The 26,331-nt window shown below is 37.2% G+C and overlaps 1 protein-coding gene and 1 long non-coding RNA gene across 3 annotated transcripts; one reads left to right on the forward strand and one right to left on the reverse strand.

The window, feature by feature from the left end:
* The first annotated feature begins 11,374 nt into the window (after window positions 1-11,374).
* Window positions 11,375-24,383, forward strand: LOC122061519 (probable ubiquitin-conjugating enzyme E2 23). Of its 2 annotated transcripts, none has more exons than XM_042624805.1 (8): window positions 11,375-11,651; window positions 14,306-16,424; window positions 17,070-17,210; window positions 17,687-18,187; window positions 19,597-19,666; window positions 19,775-19,914; window positions 23,487-23,798; window positions 24,031-24,383. In XM_042624805.1, the coding sequence occupies exons 2-8, from the start codon at window positions 14,328-14,330 to the stop codon at window positions 24,112-24,114; spliced, it is 3,345 nt and encodes a 1,114-aa protein (XP_042480739.1). In that variant the 5' UTR covers window positions 11,375-11,651; window positions 14,306-14,327; the 3' UTR covers window positions 24,115-24,383. The 2 variants fall into 2 exon arrangements, with proteins under 2 accessions (XP_042480739.1, XP_042480738.1); XM_042624804.1 differs by lacking the exon at window positions 11,375-11,651 and adding an exon at window positions 12,943-13,205.
* Window positions 20,135-24,998, reverse strand: LOC122061522. The gene is made up of 2 exons (XR_006134664.1): window positions 24,678-24,998; window positions 20,135-20,604 (listed from the first exon to the last, which is right to left on the reverse strand). It is a non-coding gene; the product is annotated as an uncharacterized LOC122061522 (long non-coding RNA).
* Window positions 24,999-26,331: the final 1,333 nt, after the last annotated feature.

A 26,331-nucleotide genomic window follows, 5' to 3' on the forward strand; every position in this document is an offset into this window, starting at 1 on the left:
TCAAGGTGGATGAAAGTTTTGAACCCTTTCCAAATCAACTCACATCGGCGGATCTGAGCCAATTTCAAGCCCTGAACTCAATAGTTAGAGATTGAAAAAAGAAAATTAATATATATATATATATATATATAAGGGCAAAAGATCGCTGCCTGGTAGCGCCCTACTCCCAGACACATGGCTGTGTGAAAAGATCATCCTGCCCCTTGTGCATGCTCTTGCATGGGCCAGATGCTAGCGCTAGCCCATGTGACCTGACAGAAAATCATATTTATGTAGGTTTTTGCTATCCCCGAGAGGCCCTTGCACCCACACACAGTGGTACACAACCCCAGATAGGGGCATGGTAGTCATTGCACAACCCTATGTGATGCAGGCTGCAGAGGTCTCTCACGGATAGAAAACTTTGTCCCTAAATATAAATAGCAAGAATAAACACATCCAGATGACAAAGAATATGGAGGCTCAACCAAAAGAATAGACCAAAGTGATATAAATTAATATTGCATTGAATAATAAAATAAGATCAATAGATTCAAAGTAGTTTGGATTTCCAAAGAAAATTAAAGAGTCGAAGCTTCTCACAGTTTTTCTTTTGGGTAGCAAGCAAACTTCTTCTACATATATAAGTTCACGCACAAGTTCAATTTTCTTACCAGAAAGAAATACAAAAGTATCTTTCTAATTATCTGTATGCTCTCGGGTGAGAAAATCTAATCTTGCACATTATCAAACTGCTTTTCCTGGTGGAGTTGCAGAGAGAGAGAGAGAGAGAGAGAGAGAGAGAGAGAGAGAGAGATGTAGTTGACCTTAGCTAACTGTCCCTAACTGAAATTTAAATAGGACCGGGATGCTCCTATTTAACACAACATGCCAACCAGACACATACACTCTCTCTCTCTCTCTCTCTCTCTCTCTCTCTCTCTCTCTCTCACTCGGTCTCTCTTGGTGTAATAACTGACCTCGGACATTGACATTAGTCCAATTCCTAACACACCTCAAAAGAAGTAGGGGAGGGGCAAGAGGATATGAAACCCTTATTTTAAATTAGGGAAAAAAGAAGGTTGTCAGATTATATGGCGCATAGGAAGGAAGAAATGATGCATACGCTCTTGTGAAATGAAAAATCCTACCATTGTTGGGTGTCACCAATGGTTTCAAGTATTGGTCTCGTATCGACTGTATCTGATTGGTATTTGCTAGTTGAGACCGATCATCAATCCCTAACCGATCTGGATAGTTATTCGTATCGTTTTAGGCTTAAAATAGTAAAAAAATAATATATTTTTTTAAAAAAGCAAGGGCAAAACTAACCAATACCCACCGATCCGATCCAAATCAGTATCGGATGGTATCGACATATACTAATACCGATACCATCCCCTAAATCCTTAGTGTCATGGTCACCTGCGTGCTCTCATTGGCCGTGCATAAGGACATCAATAGGGGTAGAATTTTCGCATTTCATGGAGGGGGCAGTTATTTTAACCCCCTCCTATGTCTGGACAGCTTGGCAGGGTTCTTTTTCCCAAATTATTATTAGGATTGATTTTTCTTTTATCTATGGTAAAGAGAGAATCTCTCAAGTCACGAGATGGATTATCTTATTGCACTCATAAAGGGTTTTTTTGAACCTTCAACAATATGCATGGATTTTAATGGCAAAGGAGGACCATCTTGGGAAAATTTTTTGCAACCCGGGTTGCAACTAAGTAGCTACAACTTTTCTTTACTGAAAAAACAAAAAGTAGCTTCAACCGGTGATTGTAGCCAAAAAAATAGAATAATTCACTTCCTCTTTGGGCACATAAATATCCTCATAGGTTTTAGTATTTAAAAAAAATACCTTTTTAGGTTTCATTTCTTCGAACATGGTTTTGTTACGATTTTTCTAGGGTGTGGTGAACAATGTGAGATGAGTGGGGTGGTTACCATGTGAGGAGGGGATCCGATTTACCATATTATACTGTAGTTTCCGTATAGGATCGGTCTGATCTCGATTTATTCATTCCAAATCAATTCAGATCGGCCAATCTGATCCGATTTCAAACCCTCAACCTAAGTCAGAGATTGAAAAAGAAAATAAAATGAAAGATCAATAAATTACATAGTGCATGCTTATAGTCACAGTTTACTATTATCCTATCAAATATACAAAATTTCTGAGAAAGAATATGATGTTCAACATGATTAATTAGGACCTTCTTGACAAGAGATTGACCATTTTTATGTGCACTGCTTATTGTATATTCTACGTTACACACATTATAGATTTACTAGATGGACATTTTCTTCCCTCTTGTCTGTGGGAGAGTTCTCAGATAGAAAACTTTATCCCTAATAAATATATGAGGAAAAGATCATTATCCGATCATGTCTCTTGCTCCAGAACACATGGTTGCATGAAAAGACTGCCCTGCCCCCTTCTGTGGATGCCTATGCGTGCTCCCGCATTGACCCATATGATGGCGTAGGGCCATGAGGCCGGGCAACAATCTCCACCCTAAATATAAATAGCAAGAATAAACACATGCATATATTATATAGACATAATTTATGGAGATTCAACCAAAAGTATAGACAAAAGAGATGTAAGTTTTGCATTGAATAAGAAAATTAGATCAATAGATTCAAAGTAGTTATTGGGTTTCCAAAGAAAATAATAGAGTTGAAGCTTCTTACAAATTTTCTTTTGGGTAGCAAGCAACTTTCTTCTACATATAGAAGTTCATGCACAAGTTCAATTTTCTCACAGAAAAGAGCCTACAAATACGAAAATATCTTTCTAATTATCTGTATGCTCTTGGGTGAGAAAAACTTGCACATTATCAAACTATTTTTCTTCCATTGTAGACACTTGAGACTATAAACTAAAAGCTAGTGGAGAAAGGTGGACTTATCGTAGGGGAGAGAGCAAGCAAAAAGAAAGATAAAAAATAAGAACCCAAATCAGTTTTTGCAATGTATAAAAATATATATATATATATACACACACACACATATATTAGCAAACTTGCACGTGCAAATGCACGTGTTGACATTCGTTAAGTGACAAACAGAAAGTACTTTTAACCTACTAGTTTTTAATATTTATGATTTTAGAAAATACCTTAAGTTTAACCCATAAATATTTTTTCCTAATTTTACACACATAATTTTTATAGCAAGTAAATTGTTGTTCAGTGTTTGATAACCTCGTAGAAAACTTGATTCCAAAAAAAAAAAAAAAAAATACAATGTTATATGGAAGAAACTTTAACCCAATTACTCCCAACACTCATATATATTTACTAAAATGCATTTTTTACTTAAATATTTACAAAAATACAAGTTCAACAAAATTTCAATGAATTATCCAATGCAAGTTCCTTAACAAAATTTCCATCAGAGCTTGGTGGCAACATTTTAGTGGCCCGTGGCAAGACTATATAGCTTTGGGAGCACTTGATGGGAAATTAATATACAGAAGTTGGATTTGGGCATTTTCCTTCTTTCAAACAGGTACTGAGGTGAATCTTGGGGATTCAAAAATCGTATGTGCAAATGCACGTGTGACTTTTTTAGTGGTTTTGTGTGAACAGAAAAATTGGAGAGAGGGAGAGAACATATTTGTTTAAACCAATTTGCATAAAATATTTTTTCATATGTAATAATTGGCTTTGTAAACATCCAAACCCTTTTACCCACTCCCCACCATTTCTTGCAAAGTGACAAGCACATCAATTAAAGCAAGGAATGAGTTACAATTGGTGTCTGGATGACTTAACATTATCAATATTGTCATCATTATTGGCTCCAAATAACTACTCTTTTAGTATCTTCTTCAGTACTCTGTTCCTGAATATTCTTCTTGCCATAAGCTAGCTATACATGAAAATAAAAATCAGCATAACATGCAAATAAGAACAACAACGACAACAACAAAACCATTTCACTCTTTCTATGTTGTAGATGAAAATAACAATTAGCAACAGAACAATTCCTAGAAAAGACAGATATGTTCCTTAGGTATTTGAAGCATGTTCCATCGTATAAGATTTTACCATATTCACCATATTCCAAGAAATATGTCAGACAAATGATGTAAGACATACAGTGAAATTTAGAACCAAGATCACTATGGTCTAGACATTGGTTATAAAATCAGCAACAAAGTTTAGCATATCATAAAACTCAAAACCAAAGACTGACTGAAGAACGATCAGATTTTGCATAAGCACAAATTTTAATTTTTATACTTGGCAAAAATAAATGTCCTGCACTACCAATTCTATTGAACCTTCAACAACCAATGATCCATTTAAACAAAAATAAAGTTTAGTTTGGCAAACATATATACCTTGTGGATGTGGAGTATCTGAAAATGAGATGCGGTAATAGTGATCCAAAAGCAAAGGAAATTGAGGTTGAGAAATTTTGTGCTATTGTAGAAGTAAAGAAATCTGAAATTGAGATATTCTGAGCTATTGTAATAGAAGAGAAATCTAAAAAATTCTGGGATATTGTAGTTGCTTTTTTGTCTTCTCTGTGATATATATAAGGAAGGATAGTGTATTGTAGAGATAATTTAAAAGAAGTAATGGTGTTATTAGTGAAGGATTCTATGTAGTAAAAACTTTTAAAATAGATAAAAGAGGATTGAGGGAGACCGTTTTTATGCAATAAATCTCTCCATAATTATTGATTCCCTCCTCACTCTCCATAATTCTCTCACTCACTCTCTCTCTCTCTCTCTCTCTCCCCAATTTTGTCTTTGTAAATCTCCCTATTTTTTACCCCCCACGGTAAGGGAAAGGAAAACCACACCTATTGTGGGTTGTTATGTACCTATATTTTTTTTATCCCTTTTAATACTTAATAATTATAATTAATGATTACTCCCCAGTAACCCCTTTTTCCTCCACATTGAGAGGGAGAGAGAGAATTACAGAGAGTTTATTATTATTATTATTATTTTCATTTTCCATTTTGAGGGGTGAGAGGATGAGTGAGATTTATTTTTAAAATAATTATAGAAATTTAAATATGGGGGGAGAGAGAGAGAGAGATAGAGACCTTGTGCTCCATGTTTTTTTCATCCTATCAGATGAGTGAGATTTTTTTTAAATAATTATAGACACCTATATATATATATATATACTAGTAAGAAAAAACACGTGCAAATGCACATGTGGTTAAACATTTTTATAGACTATAAAAATGCACGGTCATTGTATTTTTATTTATTTCCTATTATCAACAATCTCATATGGGTTTTTTTTTCAACAATAAATGGTTAAATGCTATTTTAGAGAGAGAGAGAGAGAGAGAGAGAGAGAGAGAGAACAAATGATTTACATGGGTGAGTGTAATGGATAACTTGACATAAAGTCAATATTATTTCGAGTAAAATTTGTCACTTTAATCAAGTTTCTAACTTGTCCAATTGTTGAGCTTATGTGATCTGACTCATCAATTAATATTATCAAACTTAATTTAACTCTTGAGTAAATATCACCGTAAAATTACAAAAAGACATAACTACTTCCCTCTTATAGAGGGATTGAACTCCTCTGCAGAGCAACACAGTGTCTGACACGCATCCCTTGGCTAGAGTTGACACTACCATTAGGTTAAAATGAAATATTATAGAGTTCATTTAAAAAACTGTTATGTTATTCCAGTATAAAACCCAGATATTTCCATGACACTACCATTAGGTTAAAATGAAATATTGATAAGGGACTTAGTGGATTCAAACCACCATCCTCTTGAGGTATGGAGTCATTTCCCACGCCACAAGTGCTCTACCAATTGAGCTAAAGACTCATATTTTAATTATAAAGTCATGACCAAAGAAAGAAAAAAAACGAAACTGAGACATAATATTTCATAGTTAATAAATCCTAGAGTGTGAATAGAGGTGACATGGTAGTCGTGAATGTATGTGTAAAGGTGCTAATCTAGAGGGAAATTACCTCAAATTTGCAATGTAGTAGCTTGAAAATTGCGGTCTCTATGGAATCAATCCTAGAAACTTTTTGGTTACCCTAATCTATTAGTTGGATTCTCTAGAATTAGTCTTAAAAACTGTTTACTTATCATAACTCTATCAATTGATAGTATTTAAAATAAGCAAAAAAATAAAAAATAAAAAATAAAAAAATAAAAAAGAAACATTACATCCCTACTTAGAACTTAAATTAATATATTTCTATAATAATAATTGGAGATATATTTTATATAAGATGGGTTGTCAGTCGTCATTCACACATTGGTGTGTCCCACCCACATGTATAAGTGGGGCTCACCCCCCCATACTATGTGATTGTGTGTGCACAAGTCACTGAAAACAGATAAGAAAAAAATTATAGATTTAAACTAATAGAGGAGAATATTTTCAACGCATGATCAATTACATTTGGTTATCATCATAATGTGCACAGCCTTAACCATACTAAATGGAAAGGTTGTTTCCTAACAAAAAGGTTAATTTGGTCCTACAATGCCATTAAATATCATCATAAATTGAAGTTTGATCTTTGTCACTGTTTCTACTCTCTGCTATCTTGGTGATCAATATATTCTATCTTGAGAATAAGCTAAGGCTAAGCTCTGCCATCCCATATATCCCAACTCTAGTATATGAAACAAGAAAATGGAGAAAGTAGGATGAAAATATAATTAGAAACCTGAAGTTTTTGATTGTAAATATCAAAGTTAATGTTTAATTACTAAGAAACTCAACAGATCCCATCATATTGTATTGTAGTAACAAAGGACTAAACTAAAGAACTCAAGAACATATAACCACTCCTAACTACTATTGGAGTTGGAGAAAAAGAAAATAAGATAATAAGAACTTAAGCTAACCTAAATGATCTAAGTAACCATCTAGTTTTGGCAAGAGGTAATATTGATTTGAACTGGTAGAAAGAGTACTTCATCTCCAACCACAATCATGTTCTCCCTTGATGGTAAAACCTTATAAGCTGTCTTTCCAACACCATCAAGCTCTTGCAAGCATTGAATGCAAACTTCAAGGTCTTGCTCTCCCCTGCTTTCAAGAACACCCTTTGGAACCCAATGACCTGTTTGATATGATTTTCCTTGATGCGTACCGTAGGCTTTGAGTAGACAATGACAACATCAGTTCCATCCACATTTCCCACATTTTGAGCTTGAATATCAACCTCAAAGTCCAATTCTTTGCCACAAGTTATGTCATCTACGACAACTGTTGGGCAAGGAGACCTAGCAGTACCATCCTAATAAGTGAGATCACGGCAATGTTGGACCCTTTCCAATTTTAGTTGAAGTGCATGAGCAGAAAATACCATTGAGTATATGAACCAAGTGTAGCTGAGGCCATAACCAAAAGGATAAAGTGTTTCACCATTGAAGAACTTACAAGTCCTTCCAGGGTAGCCAAATTTAGGGAGTGGCCTTAGGGACATGGAATTCATGGGCAACTTGTCTGTGTAGTCATTAGTGTACTATGTAAGAGGCAACTTTCCACCTATATATCAAACACTTCAAGTGAAGGGATGCCATCAAAGAATCCAAGTCTCATGAGAACAACATAGTTGTTCTTCAAAGCCCTATCAATGTCTCCTTCTTTGATTCTCCCAATCATAGTTGCATTCTTACCATAGTCTTGAAAGTACCATCCACATTCCAAATCCAAACCTGAATTTACCAATAAAAAGTAATAAATAAATAAATAACCCCAGGAAAACTAATTGCACTTTAATATTTTACAATTTGATAAGATACATTCCCAATAGTACCTGCATTTAGTGATTTTGCAATAACATCTTCATTTGAATCATCCAACCATTTTTTATCTATGAGCTATTACATCCATTGAATAGAAATCAGATACAATGTAAATGTAAACCACAAAAGAGTTAAGAGAAGAAAAAAAATGAATAATTAACTATTAATGTCAAAAGGTCTAAAAGGAGAAGAGATCCAAACAAGGGGAGCATTACTCATTTAGACCTCATTCTACTCTAACATTGTATGGAAACATCCAACATTTTTTTTTTCACTATGTCCAGAAGATTGATGGGATCCATCCAATATATATATATATATATATATATTTTGTTTAAGGAAACAACTTTGATATGCAAATTATTAGACCAACAGCCCAACAAGAAATAAAGGGAAATGTGACCCTCAGTTGCTCAGCTCAAGGGTCAATTTCACTATGTCAATAAGATCGATGCATAATAACAGTCAATCATTTTTGGTTTTGACTATTAATCGTCGATTCAGTTTGGTTGTGAATTGAGAAAGTTCAGTTCCAAATTGATTAGAAAACTGTAAAACAAATACAAGCAACCTTAATTGGACCAATCCAAAACCATAAAACCATTTTATCCATACAAATTAATCACTTTGATTTTGGGAGTTTATATTTCTAGTATATTTATTGGTGTTTAATATGTTAGATATAGTTTAATTCTTTTAAGGCATCCCAATGATTTTGTAATAGGACACATCCAAGATCATGCATTGCATTCCCAGGTTAGGTAATAGGAAAAATGACATGGGTTTCATTGAACATTGTCCTAAGGTAATAGGAAAAATTCATGATTACAATTTTTCCCATAAAAGAATCACCTTCAAGTTGATATTGACGATTGATGCAAGGTTGTCTTTCAATTCTAAAATAGGGCATGTTACTTAATACAATTTGAGATCAAACATGATACTACCTCAAATAAACAATGATTGAAAATGGGATCCTTTGGCTTTTCGCAATCGCAAACAAATGAGATCCAAGGCAGTAGTGTAAGCTCTACAAAACAAAAGAAATGTCAGCAACTCCCAGAACCCCGCATCATGCACTTCATTATATAGGATTTATGTTTAGAATCTAAAAAGCTAAAAACATTAAAGAGTTTCTCAATTAGCACAGAAAGAATCATTACTAAGCCTCTCCAGCTTGTCCTTGATTTGCAAAAGCTTCTCAATACAATTAGCATAAGAGTGAACAATATTTGGTAGTGCAATTCAGGACATTGACTGATCCAAAGAACACATTCTTTTTCCTTCCAATTTTGCAGCTGGTTTTTGAGCAAAGCAGAGCAGTTCTTTGAAAAGCTCACAGTCAAATCCTCAAAAAAGAACCACTAATAAGAAACCTCACATAATTTTTCAAACTTTGAGATATCCATACATAGTTAAGAAAATAATGATATCTAAATTAATAAAGACACATCCACATTCATGCAACTGCTATCTACATGGGCCAGAACCCTTTAAGCTTCACCAAGGCAATAAGAAATCTAATATATGAAATGTTTTTTAGCTTTTCAGGATGATATATGATATAACTACTACTACTTAAGAAGAACAAGAAGTTGATTCAATGACATATTCCAAAAACTACCTAAGGAGAGAAAGAGATGACAATCGAATGATCATGGATCAGAGGATCGAGATTAGGACTCAGGACTCGACAGGAGCAGTGCATTTCGAACGGCTTCCCCTACTCTCTCGTTAGCTTCCAAGCCTCTCAACACCCTGTTTTGTTTAACCCTAATTCTCTTTTGTTAGTTGCTGCAATATTAAATAAGATTTTTTTAAAGAGTTTTTAATAAGGTAACTAAAAGAAATTAGGAAAGGAGTTTTTATTTTTTATTTTTAGATAAAGATTAATTAGAAAAGTATTTAGGGGAGGGAATATAGAAAATTAGAGATTGAGGAAAGATAGATGAAGGGATAATGAATAAACAGAGAAAGTACATAAAAAAGATATTTCACAAAAAGAAGAGTGGAACGTGAGGGAGGAGTCTTACCAAAATAAAAAATAAGAACGTGAGAGAGAAGGGAAATAATTTGAAAGGAGAGAGAGAGAGAGAGAGAGAGAGAGAGAGAGAGAGAGAGAGAGAGAGAGAGAGAGAGAGAGAGAGAGAGAGAGAGAGAGAGAGAGAGAGAGAGAGAGCGTCTGAGTAAATAAGAAAAATAAAGAAAATGGACAATGTAAAAGGCAATGTATTTAAATAAATAATAAGGCCAAAATAGTCCAAGAAAAGATTAGTCACCAAGCATGAGTACATACTTTTATATAATAGTATGATATATATATATAATTTTTATGGTCCTGTATTCATATTATTTGTGAAAGAATAATCCTATATTCAAATTCCTATATTCCAATAAAATAAGTTTACACGACACGCAACAAGGATACTTTAAGTTCATCTAGTTCATTGTTGAGGTCCACAAATTAAAATATGTATTTGAATTGAAAAAGTAAACTCAATGGAAACACGTATCGCCCTAATCTAAGAGTGTTAAAGATTGGTATAAATGATTTCAATGGTTTCGATTTAAATTTAAATGGTATTAAAAGTTTTTTTTATCAAACAACATTTTATTAAAGTAGATGTAAACTTAACATAGAGTTGAAATTAGTTATATTATTTACCAAAAAAAAAAGTTGTTTATATATTTAAATTTTTTACTCAAAATGTTTGAATGTCTCTTAAATTTTTTAGTGGGATTTGTTTATCATTATTATACTTTTTTATTTTAACTATAAATGACTTACTATGTATAATTTTAAACGATTTATCATCAACGATTCGATTTGAGGCAATGCAATTAAAACTGTTTAACAACTATCTCAATTTTAAAACTAAAATCTAATCATTTATCAAACGGTTTCATGATAGTTGTCATATTCAGAAGTGTTATCATCCCATATTAGCTTATGGGGGAGTTTTCTATGGGAATTGATGTTGGCTGATTTGATCTTGGGTCCCCTCACCTTATAAGCCAGTTTATAAGGTTGAGTTCTTTTAGAACTATAACAGTGGTATTATAGTAGTCGATCCACGGCCCAACCTGCACGCGAAAAGGGCGACCTAGTGCCAAAGTGAAAGCCGCTAGGAAATGGTGACTTATTGTCTAGTAGAAATCTTAGAGCAGAGTGAGAGCTGCTTAGAATGGACTACCTGATTTGAAGTGGGCCATCGTAGATGTCAGGTTCAAAAGTGTGGTGGTATGTTATGATTCCATATCAGCTTATGGGGCTGATCCCACATCGATTTCGTATGAGAATTGATGTAGATTGATATGGTCTTGGGTCCCCTCACATTGTAAGCCCGTTTGTGGTCTTCCAAGACCATAACAATATGACAGTGGTTCAATGAGTCGAAATCCTCTATGACCTTACTTCTTGGCGGAGGGTGCGTCCCATGATGACTCGTGGCATCGTACACGTGTGTGGTAGATTGAGGGTTTGTCGGTTTGAAATCTGGTTTCTGAAATAAACCGGTTAATTTCATTTTATCGACCAAAACCTTCGATCGTCTGCTTCTCTCTCCTCCTCTTCTTCTTCTTCTTCTCTTTAGACGAAGAATATAGATGGATGGCAGCACGAGCTAATACCAGATGTGCTTGGATTAATCTTCAGCAAGCTCTCTCTGAAGGATGAATTAACTCTGATTCCGATGATTTACAAATCATGGAGGATAGCAGTAATGGGGCCTTACTGCTAGCAAGAGATCGACATTGAGGAGTGGAGCTGCCGGCGCCAGCCTGAGGAGCTAGATCGAATGCTTCAAATGCTGATCACCAGAAGCTCTGGTTCTCCCCGGAAGCTCTGTGTTTTCTGATCTACCCAACGGCACCATATTCTCTTACATTGCAGACCAGTGAGCCCCAAACTCTAGCAGAAATTGTTTGAATCCATTAGTCCGATTTTAGATTTTGTTTGGTAATCCATGGAATTGCTAATCTGGGTTTTATACTACTATTCGTTTTGCTCTGCAAGTGCGAGTTCTCTTCAAACCATGCATTTTATTTTTATGTTTTTCTAAAATGAAGAATGCTCGTCTTTACCAAACAAAGAAGTATAATAAAATGAAACACAAACCAGGTCGCTGTTGCAGATCTGGAAAAGAAGGGATGAAGAGACCTAGGGTTACTTCGATCGATTTGCTTTCTTCGTTCGAATGAGAGAGATGAAGAATGGACGGAAGAATGCTAGGAGAAAAAGGATGAAGAGCCCTAGGTTTTCCCTGCTATGGTTCGTCTGAATAGAAGAGAAGAAGAAGAAGAAGAAGAAGAAGAGATTGAAGCAGAGGATCAAACCATAGGTTTTGGCTTTGGGGGGTTTTGGTCGATGAAATGAAATGAGCTGGTTCATTTCAGAAGCCAGATTTCAAACCGACACAAACCCTCAATGTACCATGCACGTGTCCGATGCCACGTGTCATCATTGGATGCACCCTCCGCCACCCTACGCCAAGAAGTAAGGTCGTAGAGGATTTCGATCCCGTTCAATGTGTGTAATCTCCCTACTTTATTACCAAATGTAGGTCCCACCTTCCGAAACTCGAAGGTTCAATTAGAGCCCTACCGCACGAAAGAATGGTGCTAAATTGAGTGGAGCGGAGCGGAGCGGGTCAGATTACTGAATTAAACGCTATGTTTGGTAGCTAAGGGGAGAAAAGAAAAGAAAAGAAAAAGAAAAAAAAAAGAAAAAAAAAAGAAAAAAAAAGAAATTATGAGAAAATAAAAAAAGTATATATGTTTTACTAGGAAGAGAAGAAAAGGAAAAAATTTAAAAAATTTTGAATTTCAAGAAAAAGATAAGACATATAAGAAATCATTGTGTAATTATTCATTTTTTGTCTTTATTATCTTTTCATATTTTTTCATATTTTCTTATGTTTATGACAAGAAAATTTTTGTGGGAATGAAAGAAAATTTCATAACTCCTAAGAAAAATTTTAAATCTGAAGAGAAGAATCTTTCCTGGAGTGAAAACATAACAAATGTAAAAAAAATTCTAAATCAAAGAAAAAAAATTAAAAAAATGTATTTTTTTCTTTGCTTTTCTTCTCTTCTTTTCGCTACCAAACACAGCCAAACAGTTGAACCCGCCCCGTTACTATCTAACTGCAGTGGCTTGACTTCTGATTTAGGCAATTTTAGTTTAAGAAGGGGAATTTATGTCAAAAAAAATTAACGTTGTGATTTGAGAGTTGCGAAGGCACATACAAATACAAAAATAGTTCTCTCCTCCACTGCTTCGTTCAAGCTGCTTTGGTTGTACGTTCCAGAACAAGGAGGATTGGAGAGGAGAGCCGAGCTGATCGTCCAAAGAGATCTTTCTTTCATCCTCAATCGCTCTACTAGATTTCTCAGTTTCTGCAAAATTCCTTTTATCTTTGTATTGAGATTCTTGTTCGCCTGTAACAAAGGTTTTCTCCGTAAAGCTCAAATTCCTTTTTTCTTGTTTATTAATGGTAGTTTTCGTTTGATTTCTCTTAAAACATTTCGATCGGTTGGATTTAATGGATAAGTATTCGAGCTCGGTTAATTTGTTTGATTTGTTCGGTGTCGTCTCCGAGACCGAGGATCGGTTTGTGGCTGAACGTCAGCTGCTTTAGGGTTTCTCATCGTTTCCATTTTTAGCTTTTGAACCCCGGCAATTGTTTCCTTTTTCTTATTGAACGTGTAGGACATTGCGGATGCTATTGGCTTTCGCCGAATGTAAATTTTTTAACCTAGCTGTATAGAGCTGTTTATGGATGGATATTCGGTTGAGATGGGAGGATTTTTTGATTGAATGATTCCGTGTTAATCATTCGTTAAGTTCCCAACCCCCCCTCCCCCCCCCCCCCCCCCCCTTTTTTTTTCCACTGAAATTTGTGACTATGAACTCTATATTGAATCCGTGTGGAAGGTCTAATTTAACCTGACTTGAGAGGTGTAATTTTTTTCCCCATGAATTTGTAAGTCATATATATTTTTTATATCGTTCTGTGATTTTGGGAGTCATGCTTGATTCCTGATTTAGAGGCAAATTCCGTGTTAATCATTCGTTAAGTTCCCAACCACCCCCCCCCCCCTTCCCCCCCTTTTTTTTTTCCACTGAAATTTGTGACTATGAACTCCATATTGAATCCGTGGGGAAGGTCTAATTTAACATGACTTGAGAGGTGTAATTTTTTTCCCCGTGAATTTGTAAGTCATATATATTTTTTTTATATCGTTCCGTGATTTGGGAGACAGGCTTGATTCCTGATTCAGAGGCAATAGATGCGAAATGCTATTCCAAATTCGATGAATCTCACGAATGCTTTCAATGTATATATGCATGCGTGTTTTCTGCTTCACACGCACACTGCTAAAATTTTCCTTAATAGTGAATTTGATGTGATTGTGTATTGCGGTGGCAGTTTTCTCGTATAACTTCAGAACTTAGCATTGTTTTTTTTTTTTAAAGAAAAATATTATTAGAGGGCAAGAAGAAAACTTAACATTGTTCTTTTCTTTTCTTATATTTTTTTCCTTTCAGAATTTTTGTTTCAAATAATCAGATGGAGGATGAGCACTCCAATGGTACTGCCAGTGTCTCGGAGCCTAATCCAATTGTAAATGATCAGAACAACTTGAATTTGACAGATTGTGAAACAAATGCTTTTACTTCAGGGTCAACTGAAAATTCTGAAAATCAAGAAGCAATTAAATCACGAGAGGTTGAGGTCAACCAGCCCGATGTTCCATGTATTTACAGACAAGATGTTGTGAGGTGCGACAAAGATGGGAGTCAGATTGGGGTTGTGACAGAAGTTGCTGGTGACTCTGATTCGGAAAGTGACATTACTGATGATGAGGATGATGATGATGATGATGATGATGATGATGATGTTGATGACGGTGTTGAGAATGATGGTGGTGGTAATGATGTGGATGATGTTGATGCTAAAGGGAATGACAATAGGAACAGAGGTGGTGCTTCAAAGAGCGACCCTCTTACAGCTGATCAAGTTAGGGTAATCTGGATGGATCACTCTGAGACAACACACAATCTCAATGATGTAACTGTTGTAGATAGAGGATTCTTGCATGGGGATATTGTTGCAGCTGCTTCAAATCCAACAGGACAAGTGGGTGTTGTGGTGGACATCAATCTCTCGGTTGATTTATTAGCTGCTGATGGGTCCATCATAAAAGATGTCTCCTCCAGAGACTTGAAACGTGTAAGAGAATTCTCTGTTGGTGATTATGTGGTTCTTGGTCCTTGGCTGGGTCGAGTTGATGATGTTTTAGACAATGTGACTGTGTTATTTGATGATGGGGCTATGTGTAAAGTCACGAAAGCTGATCCTCTGCGGCTCAAACCAGTTTTCAAGAACATCCTTGAAGATGGGCATTTTCCCTACTACCCAGGTCAGCGGGTTAGGGCAAGCTCTTCATCGGTTTTCAAAAATGCTAGATGGCTTTCTGGCCTGTGGAGAGCTGGCCGTTTGGAAGGTACTGTTACTAAAGTTACTGTGGTGTCTGTGTTTATCTACTGGATAGCTTCGGCTGGCTCTGGATTTGGATCTGGGTCTGCGACTACTCCTGCTGAGGAGCAGAATCCAAAGAATTTGAAACTATTATCATGTTTTGCACATGCCAATTGGCAGCTTGGTGATTGGTGTCTCTGTCTGTTACATTCTCAATCATCTTCTACTCAACAAGATAAAAGTTCATCAGGAGTAAAACCGGATGATCCTACTATCGATGGACAGGTCTTAGCTGATCCAGGATGTGGATCTGGTTCCGAAATGGGTATTGAAGAGAAATTAAGCAAGAATTTCTCATCAGTCCAAGACACTGAAGCAATGGATCTTGATACACCCCCTAATGATGAAAACATTGGAAAAATGGGAAACAATGTCTCATCAGAAGGTAGCTCTTGTGGGGATTTGTTGTCAGTATCAAAGGAACCTGTGCATGAAAGTTGGCCTATTCATCGCAAAAAGATACGCAGAGTCGTGGTTAAAAGAGACAAGAAGGCTCGAAGAAAAGAAGAAAATTTTGAAAGAGCACTTGTGATAGTAAATGCCAAGACAAGAGTGGATGTCGCTTGGCAGGATGGAAAGACAGATCTTGGACTGGATTCAACCACTTTAATTCCAATTGATACCCCTGGGGATCACGAATTTGTTACTGAACAGTATGTGGTGGAGAAGGCCTCAGAAGACAGTGATGATACTGGTGAAGTGAAGCGTGTTGGTGTTGTGAAGAGTGTTAATGCAAAGGAGAAAACAGCCATTGTGAGGTGGTTAAAGCCACTGGCCAGGCCAGAAGACCCTCGGGAGTTTGATAAGGAGGAAGTGGTCAGTGTGTATGAACTTGAGGCACATCCAGACTATGATTATTGTTATGGGGATGTTGTTGTCCGTTTATCCCCTGTTTTTACTTCTGATCAGACAGTTGGTATGAGGAACTCTGTTGAAGAATTAAAGCAACAGGCACAAAACGAAGTTAAACGGGACCTGAAAAAACATCCTGGATGTAAGAAAGTAGATGCAACATCCAATGATGAAACTTATGATGAATTCTCAGATCTTTCCTGGGTAGGAAATATAACTGGTCTTAAAGATGGCGACATTGAAGTTACATGGGCTGATGGGATGGTTTCTACGGTACCTATCTACTTCTTTAGATGATTGCTTTCCTTTTTCTCAATAAGTATTCCACGTGTCTTGAATTTAATACGTGGGATTCAAGTCCATGACAGAACAGCCACTTGGCTTCTCATCGATACGTTAATAAATGGGAATAGGTTTCCTCAACAACCTGTTGATATAAGTTTATCTCAACTGCCCAAATATCTGCCTTGTGGTAGTCAGTAGTCCTCAATGTCCCCTGCCTAATGTCAAGATTCAGCTTAAACTGATACCGCCAATTGGCAAAATAAAGCTTTGAAATATAGGGACTGCCACTATGGGAGGGTGCATGTGTATAAACGGACAGCTGAAATATACAAGGATGCATGCCAATACGTGTGAGGGTATTTAGTTGAATTAGGTTGTGAATTTGACAAAGTGGCTAATCCAAACATAAACATGTCCATCCAATGGTTAGAATCCCTACATCATCCTGCCACATAGCTCAAATAGTGGACCATTGAGATTAGCTTATCTCAACAGGGAAGTGTAAATGAAATTATCCCTTAATAGAAACAAACTGCTATTAATTTTTTAAAAACTTTTGTAATTCCAACATTGGTGCTATGAATAGAACCTTTGCAGCATTGCACAATATTTAATTACTGATTTTGGTCTCAGGTTGGTCCTCAAGCAATCTATGTGGTTGGTCGGGATGATGATGAGGAATCTATTGGACCTGGGAGTGAAGTTAGTGATGATGCAGCCAGTTGGGAGACAGTTGATGAAGAAGAAATGGATGCGCTTGAGAATTCTGAGGAGGTATGTCCTTCTGAAATATAGCTATGCTTGTCATGGTGGGAGAAAGTGTGTGCTACCTGTCTGGTGCTTATGCATGAGTGAGGTCCACAATTCATGGGCCTTACATTGGAAAGAGATGGATATTACTTATGGGTACTCTAGTGATAGATTAGATGATTAGAATCATTCCATTGGGACCATTTTACATTAGGAGTCTTTAGGTGGGGCCCATGAAATGGTTGGTTCAGCCCATGCATGTCATACATCACCTTGCATTGGTAAACTTTTTTTCCCCTTCCAAACCCAGAAAAAGCCCTTGGGGGCCCTGCACATTCCCGTAGAACTTTATTGAACATAGATAGAAATACAACATAGTGGGAGATTGTCCTTATTGTTAGCAGTTGCATATGCTACATTTCCTGGCTTCATAAAGTACTCCCTTGCCTTTATATGTTGGGTAAGTGAATGGATTGTGACTTCCAATAAATTATGCTTAGGACGCTGAACTGCAAAGTGCCATTGACAACAATCCTGAGGCAGAAGACAGCATGACAATTCATTCAGAAGAGAACAATTCCGGACGAAATGGACCGTTATCTATATCCTTAGCTGCTCTTGGGTTCGTTACCAGACTTGCCAGTGGCTTTTTCTCAAGTGGAAGAAAGACAGATCCTCTGAGTTCAGAATTTGAGGATGAGAACGCACCTGAATCAGAGAATTTGATTGATGTCCCCGAGGGAAGAGTGACAAATTCTGGCTCCAGTTCTCAGGAATCTGATGCAGTTGATAGTTATGGTCCTCAGACTACTGAACCTGCAGAACTTGCCTCAGTGGGTGCAGATGTATTGGATGCCGCAGAATCTTTATGCTCGTTGAGGTCTAAGGAGCCAGATATGTTCAACATGACAATGAGTTACACGGATGAAACTTGCAGCTTCAAACGTTTTGATACCGCTGAAGATCCGTTGGACCATTACTTTGTTAGTGCAAGTGGACAGGTGCATTACTTATCTCGCTTGATATGTCTTGTCATTGGCAAGTTGTTCACCAATTTTTTTTTTCTGAAAAAAAAAAAAAAATTCTCGGCAACTCTTTCTTGGTAATATAAGTATCCTAGATTTGGCATGGACAGTTGACTTGGAATTGGTTATGGTTGATCTTGGATCTTGATATAATACTTAATAGATATATGCCTCCATCCCATTATGACTGCGCGTTGGGACAAATTCCATTTCCTTAGATGAAGTTTTTGTCTTGTTAATACCCACTAATGTTAATTGAAGTCTCCAAAATTAATCTCAACTCAAATTGGTGGTGCCAACTAAAAAAGATAATGACTGATAACTTGGGAGTGAGAAAGAACTCAATTCGTTAAATGGCCCAATGGACAAAGACTTTGGGACAAAAAAAGAGATGTCTTTGTGGGGTATGGAGAATGTAGTTATTACCAAAAAAATACTCTATATTCAAAAGGTTCTTTACTTGCAAAAATGAAAACGTGTCACATTCAATCTATTTAATAATTCAAATGATGAACAAAATAGGACCGGATACGTGTGTTTTGGTAGGTCTTACTGTAATGGGTTTGTCTAGAATTATATGTCAGCATCTTTTTACACCAAGGTGCACATATTGTGTCATAAATGTCACCTTGTTTCTGTTTCTCCAAATGTGGTCGAGGTGGTTCAAGTGCTTGAAGAGTGTTTTTCTGAATTCTTGGAAATGAAGTACTTCTGGAAAGTGCAAAATAATCTTATTGTAAATTCTAATCTTCCGAAATTCTTCTTTTCTCTGTTTTTCTTTTTAGTTGATAATAATATAGGGAGCGGGGTTCTGTCATAGGATGGCATTGGAAGGCTTGGTGTCACGCCCTCAAAAACTGCCATGGGGCAGTTTGGTTGGGGCATAAATTTGGTGGACATGTTTACATCATCATTGAACAATGACCAAAATCTGAGACCAATTTGACATCCAATGTGTCATCATGGAGGTGTTAGAAGAAACTTTGGAAAGTGAACTCATTAGAAGTTAAATAGGAACCATAGAAAAATCAATGGGTATGGCCCATACACAATGAGCTATACATGGTGGAGATAGGCCATCATATTCAACAGTTGGCCTATCAAGGGGTCGCAGATTTCTCCAATAATCAGCCTTCCAAATCATCGTGTGGTCTGCTAAGATCATGGGAGTGCAGGAAGCATATAATATAAATTGTTTATCATATATTTCAAAGTTTTCTCTTGTTCTTGTTTTGTATCAATTAGTATATGTATTCTATGTAGTAATACTTGTGTCACTCATGTACATTTGCATAAGTAGAAAGTGTCCCCTGCTGCATATGTTGCACATGCCCCACCTATGAAATAACCATCCTGAGCACAACAATAACGATTCTAATTTGCAGAATAACAATGAAAGGAAGTGGCTCAAGAAGGTTCAGCAAGATTGGGGCATCCTTCAGAAGAACCTTCCAGGTATTCTGATTTATTAGTTAAATACAGAAGCCTAATGTGTATTAGGGACCTTTTTTGAGCTTACTTTGCTTATATGCTAAAACTTTAAATCATACATCCTATTTGTAGATGGGATATATGTGCGAGTCTACGAAGATCGAATGGATCTCTTAAGGGCTGCCATTGTTGGAGCATATGGGACACCTTACCAAGATGGCTTATTTATCTTTGATTTTCATCTTCCACCTGAATATCCTCAGGTTCCACCGGTAAGAGAATATTTATGCTTCTTAAAGTTCTGTTAGAATCTGGAACATGCTTGTCCTTAAAAATTCTTCTAATGAATTTATGACAACTGTATAATGGTAATGATTGATTATGCTTAAGCAGTGTTCCATAATGCAGAACCGGGGTTTAAGAAAAACCCTGTTCGGTTCGCTTAATGGCCCATCCAAGTAGGAGTACCCCAATAATCAAAGACAGTGGCAGTATTGTAAATATCCAGATTATTAATGAGCTGTTTGAGAGAGGGGACTTAAAAGGAATTATTGGTTACTTGATGAGGGTAATCTAGGAAGTAAAATAGAAGTAGGGGAGATGGGGAATTTAAAACAAATAGGAGGGCATAATAGGAAATCAGAATAAAAAGAATTAAACACCCTAACTCACGATGGGGATTGTCTTCCTTGGACCAAAGCAGGGGTGTAACTCAGATCCAGAGAAACTCTTCACCAGGCCTCGATTTGCTTTGAAACTTCAAGCGGAGATTCTCAGGACAGGGCTCTAGCAAACCCACAAGACAAGCACTTGGATCTGCAGGCTGGAAGGCTGCGAGAAGAGCCTGAAATTGACCCTGGTGGTATAGTGAAGTTCAGTTTTGAAACCAGTCTTGTAACCCACAGCAGAGGAGGACTTTGGAGGTAATCCTCTAGGGTCTGAGTCGCCTTCAAGGTAGCAGCCTTCAACAAAAATTTCAGAGTCAACCGGTACAGAACAAGGATGCAACAAGCTTTCATTCTGTGCTAGGTATTACTGTCCAGCGGAGATGGTGTAATATAACCAGTAACCGTGAATAGGGAAACAGGGAAGGAAAAAGAAGAAGAAAAGAGAAAGATGAAGAAAGAGAAGGAAGAAGAAGAGGATCAAAGTGGAACTGTGGAAGGGGGAGGGGTATGCAAGCATCACAGCAGCCAGAGTCTCAACCAATAATTCAGCCATTCGATTATTTCATGCAAAAACTAAACCCCATAATCGTTTCCCAGCAATTTAAAGAAGTCCTTACATAAAATTGGAAAGCAAGTAAAGATGGAATTAATATAAAATGGAAACTAACTAATTGCAAAAAGAAAATCCTATGTATCTGTTTCTAAAATAAAGAAAGTCAAATATACTAAATTGCTTTCCTAAATATCAACTACCAACTCTGGCCAGACTAGAATTTCGGTTTGGGTTGGGTTGGGTTATGTCTTGGCTTAGGCCTCCATAGTGGGTCAGTCCTGTCCAGCCAAGCCAAGGCATCTGCATCATTCCATTTGACTAGAACACTTGTTAAGCTTCAAGTTGTGGTGCACAAGCCTCATGAGACAACGTATAGAAAACATCTGATACCCATACAAATAATAAAATCCAAAAAATAAAAAAATAAAGATTAAAACAAAGAAAAAGAGTAGGCACCACTAATGGGGAATGATAGGTACTGTTTAGATGGCTGGAAGAATGGGAGGTAGATCAAAAATGAACCAAAGGGAAGTCATGAAGTTAGACAAGGATAAAATGGAGTTAACAATAAAGTGACTAAATAATGTTGAATTTCGATATAGGGTTCAAGTAGCTGAACCCATGTAGTTGGGATTGGGATAATGCTTAGTTGAATTGAGTTAATCGAAATGTCATTTTAGTTCTGAACTATGTAGGATCTGTTTGGCTACAAATATAGGGAAGTGAAATTAATTTAAAGAAGCACGATTGTGTAACTAACCTCGAAATCTTACCCAATATGGTAGCTCAACTTTCAAAATGGATTTTTTATTTTCCTATTGAAACTGAAAGAATTTGGTTTTCAAAGTCAAATTTAATTATATACCCCCCAATGTGTCCATGCACCATCTTGGTGATCTCTAGACCATGTCTGGAGTCCTGAATTTTTTAGTGCTTTGTTTCACGGCTTTTAGTTGACTCTGTCTGTACTGAAACTTGTTATTTGAGTGAGGGATCGTGGGGTATCCCTATCTACATACTTTCAGCACCATCTGACCTACCATGTGGTAGAACTAGGTGTCGGCCCACCTAGGCGTCTTGGCGGCCTAGTTGGGCCTTAAGCGATTGTTGCCTTACTGCAAGACACAACAATTAAGATATTATTCATAAATAAGCAAATATCCCCAATTTGAATCCAATAAAAAATTTAAAAATCAAATTCCAAAAGGAAAACTTAGTCAACCCCCCGGTCTAAGAACAAAAACTGGATTTTTTTGTTGTCAGAGTTTTCAACTTTCAAATGCTTGTGTTTTTCTTAGTTCTGAAAATTTTATAAATATTATCATGGTAAAACATTGTTAAAAACCAAAAGTGTTGTGAAATAATCTTTTGTTTTGATGTTCATAAAATAGTTTTCATTCAGGTGATTTTAACAACATTCACGCACTTTAAAATAAGTTTGATAGGAATATAAATTTGTCATTACAACTTAGATTTAAGTAATCTTAGACTTGTTGGAAAGCTGGTTTTGTGCTTTATCTAATACAAGAAGTCTTTGTAAAAATAAAATCATTTGACCAGTCATACTTATTAGGGAACCAAGAACATTTCTCTAAACGTTGATTTTTGATGATTTAATGTGACTTCATATCGATTTTTGATTACTTGATGCGCCTTTATGCTGATTTTTTATGACTTGATGTGGCTTAATGTTGATTTTCGGTGATACAAGGAATATCTTTGGTACTAAATAATGTCAGAAAAGACGGAAAATAAATAATAGCACTTGGGCACCTTGGTCGCCTACGCATAGGCACCTTGTAACCTAAGCGCTTCGGCACCCCTCCACCACCTTGGGCACCTTGCCGCTTTGGCAACAATGGTGCCTGTCTAGTAACCCCCCTCCCTTTTGTTTATATTTTTATTTCATTTACCTTTTGTGCCTCTTGCATTTTAAGCATTGACGTTCAAGGTTAACCTTTGCCTCCAGGCATAACCCTCCCATCTAGAATGTTCTTATTTTATAGTGTAAATGACGGCCATAATCATAGTTGTCAAGGTGCCAAGGCGAATATGGTGGTTGGGGGGTGCTTATTTGACAAAGCGCCCTAGTGTTTTCCCCCCTATCCCATATCTAGTATATGGCACATTATAAACATCATAAGTAAATCAACAGCCAATTAAAGAATCGGCAGTTAAATATAAAGGGGAGAAGAATGCTCCCTGGTTGCACGATGAAGGGGGTGCACATGGACATCTACATGGGGTGGGTTTTTAGGTTTCATAGGGTTGGGGGCGTCATTTCGCCTCCCTCTGTGTCTGGGCACAGGGGCTGCACAACCAGGGAGCATTCATTTTCCCAAATATAAATTAACTACATCTGTTGCAAGGACTGACTGATTGTTTTCAACAAACTAGTAGTAAAAACCAGAATCTATTATTGGCATTTGCTATTATCGTAGTAAAATTATATTTTATATTAATTTAATACGTGCAATACATAATAGTAGGAAATAAAGTAGCAGAATATAAGGACCATTACATAACAGTAATTGTCTATAACTTCTAAGTCATTATATATGCCTCTAAAACCTTGTTTTTTTCTGTAAAAAAGGTCTGATATTCTATTTCTTTAATATTGCAGTCAGTGCACTATCATTCTGGTGGCTGGAGGATAAACCCAAATCTATACGAGGATGGAAAGGTCTGCCTTAGTCTTTTAAATACCTGGGCTGGCCGAGGAAATGAAGTTTGGGACCAATCATCCTCGAGCATCCTTCAAGTCCTGGTTTCGCTCCAGGGTTTGGTGCTCAATTCTAAGCCATATTTCAATGAAGCTGGGTATGATAAACAAGTTGGAACTGCAGAAGGAGAAAAGAATTCATTATCCTACAATGAGAACACTTTCTTGTTGAATTGCAAGTCAATGATGCAACTTCTGCGTAGGCCTCCTAAGGTGATAACCGTATTCCAAACTCTTATGTTCTCGCTTGAGTTGTCTTAAATCATTTCTAGTGTTCAATTGTTGTTGGGACACGAGGGTCTCCATCGGGGACCCAAAAGGTTGATGATCTGCAATGCCAAACCTGCACTTTTTTATGGTGTACCTTGAATCACCAGAAAGAGGGAGGCCTTGGTGCAATGTTAAGGTTGCTCCATCATGACCTGTTGTCGTGGGTTTGAATCAGGAAACAGCCTCTCTGCGGAGTGGGGGTAAGGCTGCATACATATCTGCCCCTCCCAGACACCGCAGCAGGAGCCTCGTGCACTAGGTACGCCTCCCCCCCTCTTATATAACCAAGGAGATCTTCTCTCAAAACTGGCAAAGTTGGTATTGAAACTACCAAGGTCTGAGAAGTAACACACTACAGATTATCATAGTCATCAGATCAGGTTGTCCTTGGTTTTCAAATCCTGCACGGAACCCATGTGATGTGGGGGGGATTCCTAGGTGACTAGGTCTCCTACAAGATTAACCAACTAGGTAGGGTTAATTCAAGGGGCTTAGGTAAATAAGACCAAAGAATCTCAGCAAACACGATTAAGCATGCAAGATAAAGCGAGACTAATAAACAAAGTAGCCAAAAGCAATATTAATCTAGACGGAAAAACACATAAATTCTTACTCAAGTTTCAAGTGGGGGCATGGGGAAGGGAACAAACGACATACGAATATTAGGTTCAGCACAAATCCATCTAGACACCAAAAATAGATATGCAAACAGTCGATAAAATAGGCATAAACAAGGGGCAAAGGCAGGCTTCAACGTCAATGGGTTGCAATATATATAATAGGGATTAAGGGAGGTGGGGAGGGTTTAGTTTAATACTTTACCATACTGGTATTCAGATCTGAGGAGAGAAGAAGAGATCAAGGTCCTCCAAAATAAAGAGGTTGTAGTTCACTTTTAGTTGAAGAAGATACATCCAGCCGATTGTAGAGAGAGTAGCAGCAGTGATGTAAAGGCAGCAGTGTGCAGCGACAGCAGTATTGTAACGGCAGTAGTACGTAGCAGCAGCAGTGAGGTAGAGGTAGCAGGTGCAGCAGAGCAGTTTTGTACCGGCAGAAATATGTTGCAGCAACAGTGGGGTAAGGCAGCAGGTGCAGCAGTAATAATGCAGCAGCAGGTGCAACAGTAATAACGCAGCAGTAGGTGCAGCAGTAATAACGCAGCAGCAGGTGCAGCAGTAATAACACAACAGCAGAAAAAAAAAGAAAAGAAATAAGACTGAAAAGAAGGAGAGGGAGGCGAGACAAGAAAGCAGAGAGAAGAGAGAGCCGAGAGAGTAAGGGAGGAAAGAGGCGAGAGAGAAGGTGAGAAAAGTCGAGATTGAGAGAGAGAGAGAACCGTGAGAGGGGTGGGGATTTGCTCTTGGCTTTTTTTTTTAATTAACATTCATTGAAAATAAACAATGGCCAATGGCCTTACACTTAAAGAGAATAAACTTCCAAAAATAAAAAGATACTTAGAAACTCAATTGCATGAAATAAAAACTACCTAATAGATCAATATAAAGAAATCCTAGTTTCCTAATTGTGTAAGACAATCAAATATCACTAGATTTAAAGCAAAGTACTAAAATCAAATAAGATTTGGTGGGGTCCACAAAATCTTCCAAGATCTTCTAAAAATCTGGATCGATCTTAGGACCCACAAGATCTTCTGAAATCTTCTAAGATCTTGTAAAATCTGGATCGAGCTTGGGGCCCACAAGATCTTCTTTCTATTCTTCCAGCCACAAAGATGGTTGCTTCTTCTTCTTGCGCCTGTACACTTTGATGTCCCCATCAACTCTCCCCGGCTTGGAAGAATTCACCTCTGGTGAATTAATGCTCATGTAATACTCAAGTAGGTCTGGGTTGAGTTGTTGGACTTCTTGCATTGTGATCCAGGTGTTGTCAATTTCCGGACGTCCATGCCACTTGACTAAGAACTCTCTAGAACCTCCAGTGTGTGTGGACACAATCCTCTCATCAAGGATTTCCTCAATTTCTTCAGTTCTCCTCGTGACCTTAGGCACAGGTGGTAACGAGGTGGGGGGAAGTGGTTAGCTTGGCTCAGAAGTCTCATCAATGTTGAAAGGGAAGTCTTCAAGGTCATCAGGATAAAAAGAGTTGAAGGTAGAGGTACCATGGTATGGGACTAGGTCTTCAACATTGAAAATATTGCTGATCTCCATGCTGGCTGGAAGATCAAGAACATACGCATTGGCACCTATCCTCTTGAGTACCTTGAATGGATCTGTGCTACGAGCATGTAGCTTGCTCGCTTTTCCCCTAACAAAACGTTATGGCTTGATTCTTACCATCACCATATCACCCTCTTGAAACTCTTGTAGCCTTCTATGCACATCTGCCTTCGATTTGTATTGCTCATTGCTCAGTGCTATCTGTCTCCTTATACCTGCATGCAAATCATGTATATGCTGAGCAAAAGATTCGGCTGACTGGGAGGTCCTAGAACTAGACACGACTGGGATAAGGTCTA

Source organism: Macadamia integrifolia, chromosome 14 (assembly GCF_013358625.1).
Source record: "Macadamia integrifolia cultivar HAES 741 chromosome 14, SCU_Mint_v3, whole genome shotgun sequence".
Lineage (NCBI taxonomy): Eukaryota > Viridiplantae > Streptophyta > Magnoliopsida > Proteales > Proteaceae > Macadamia > Macadamia integrifolia.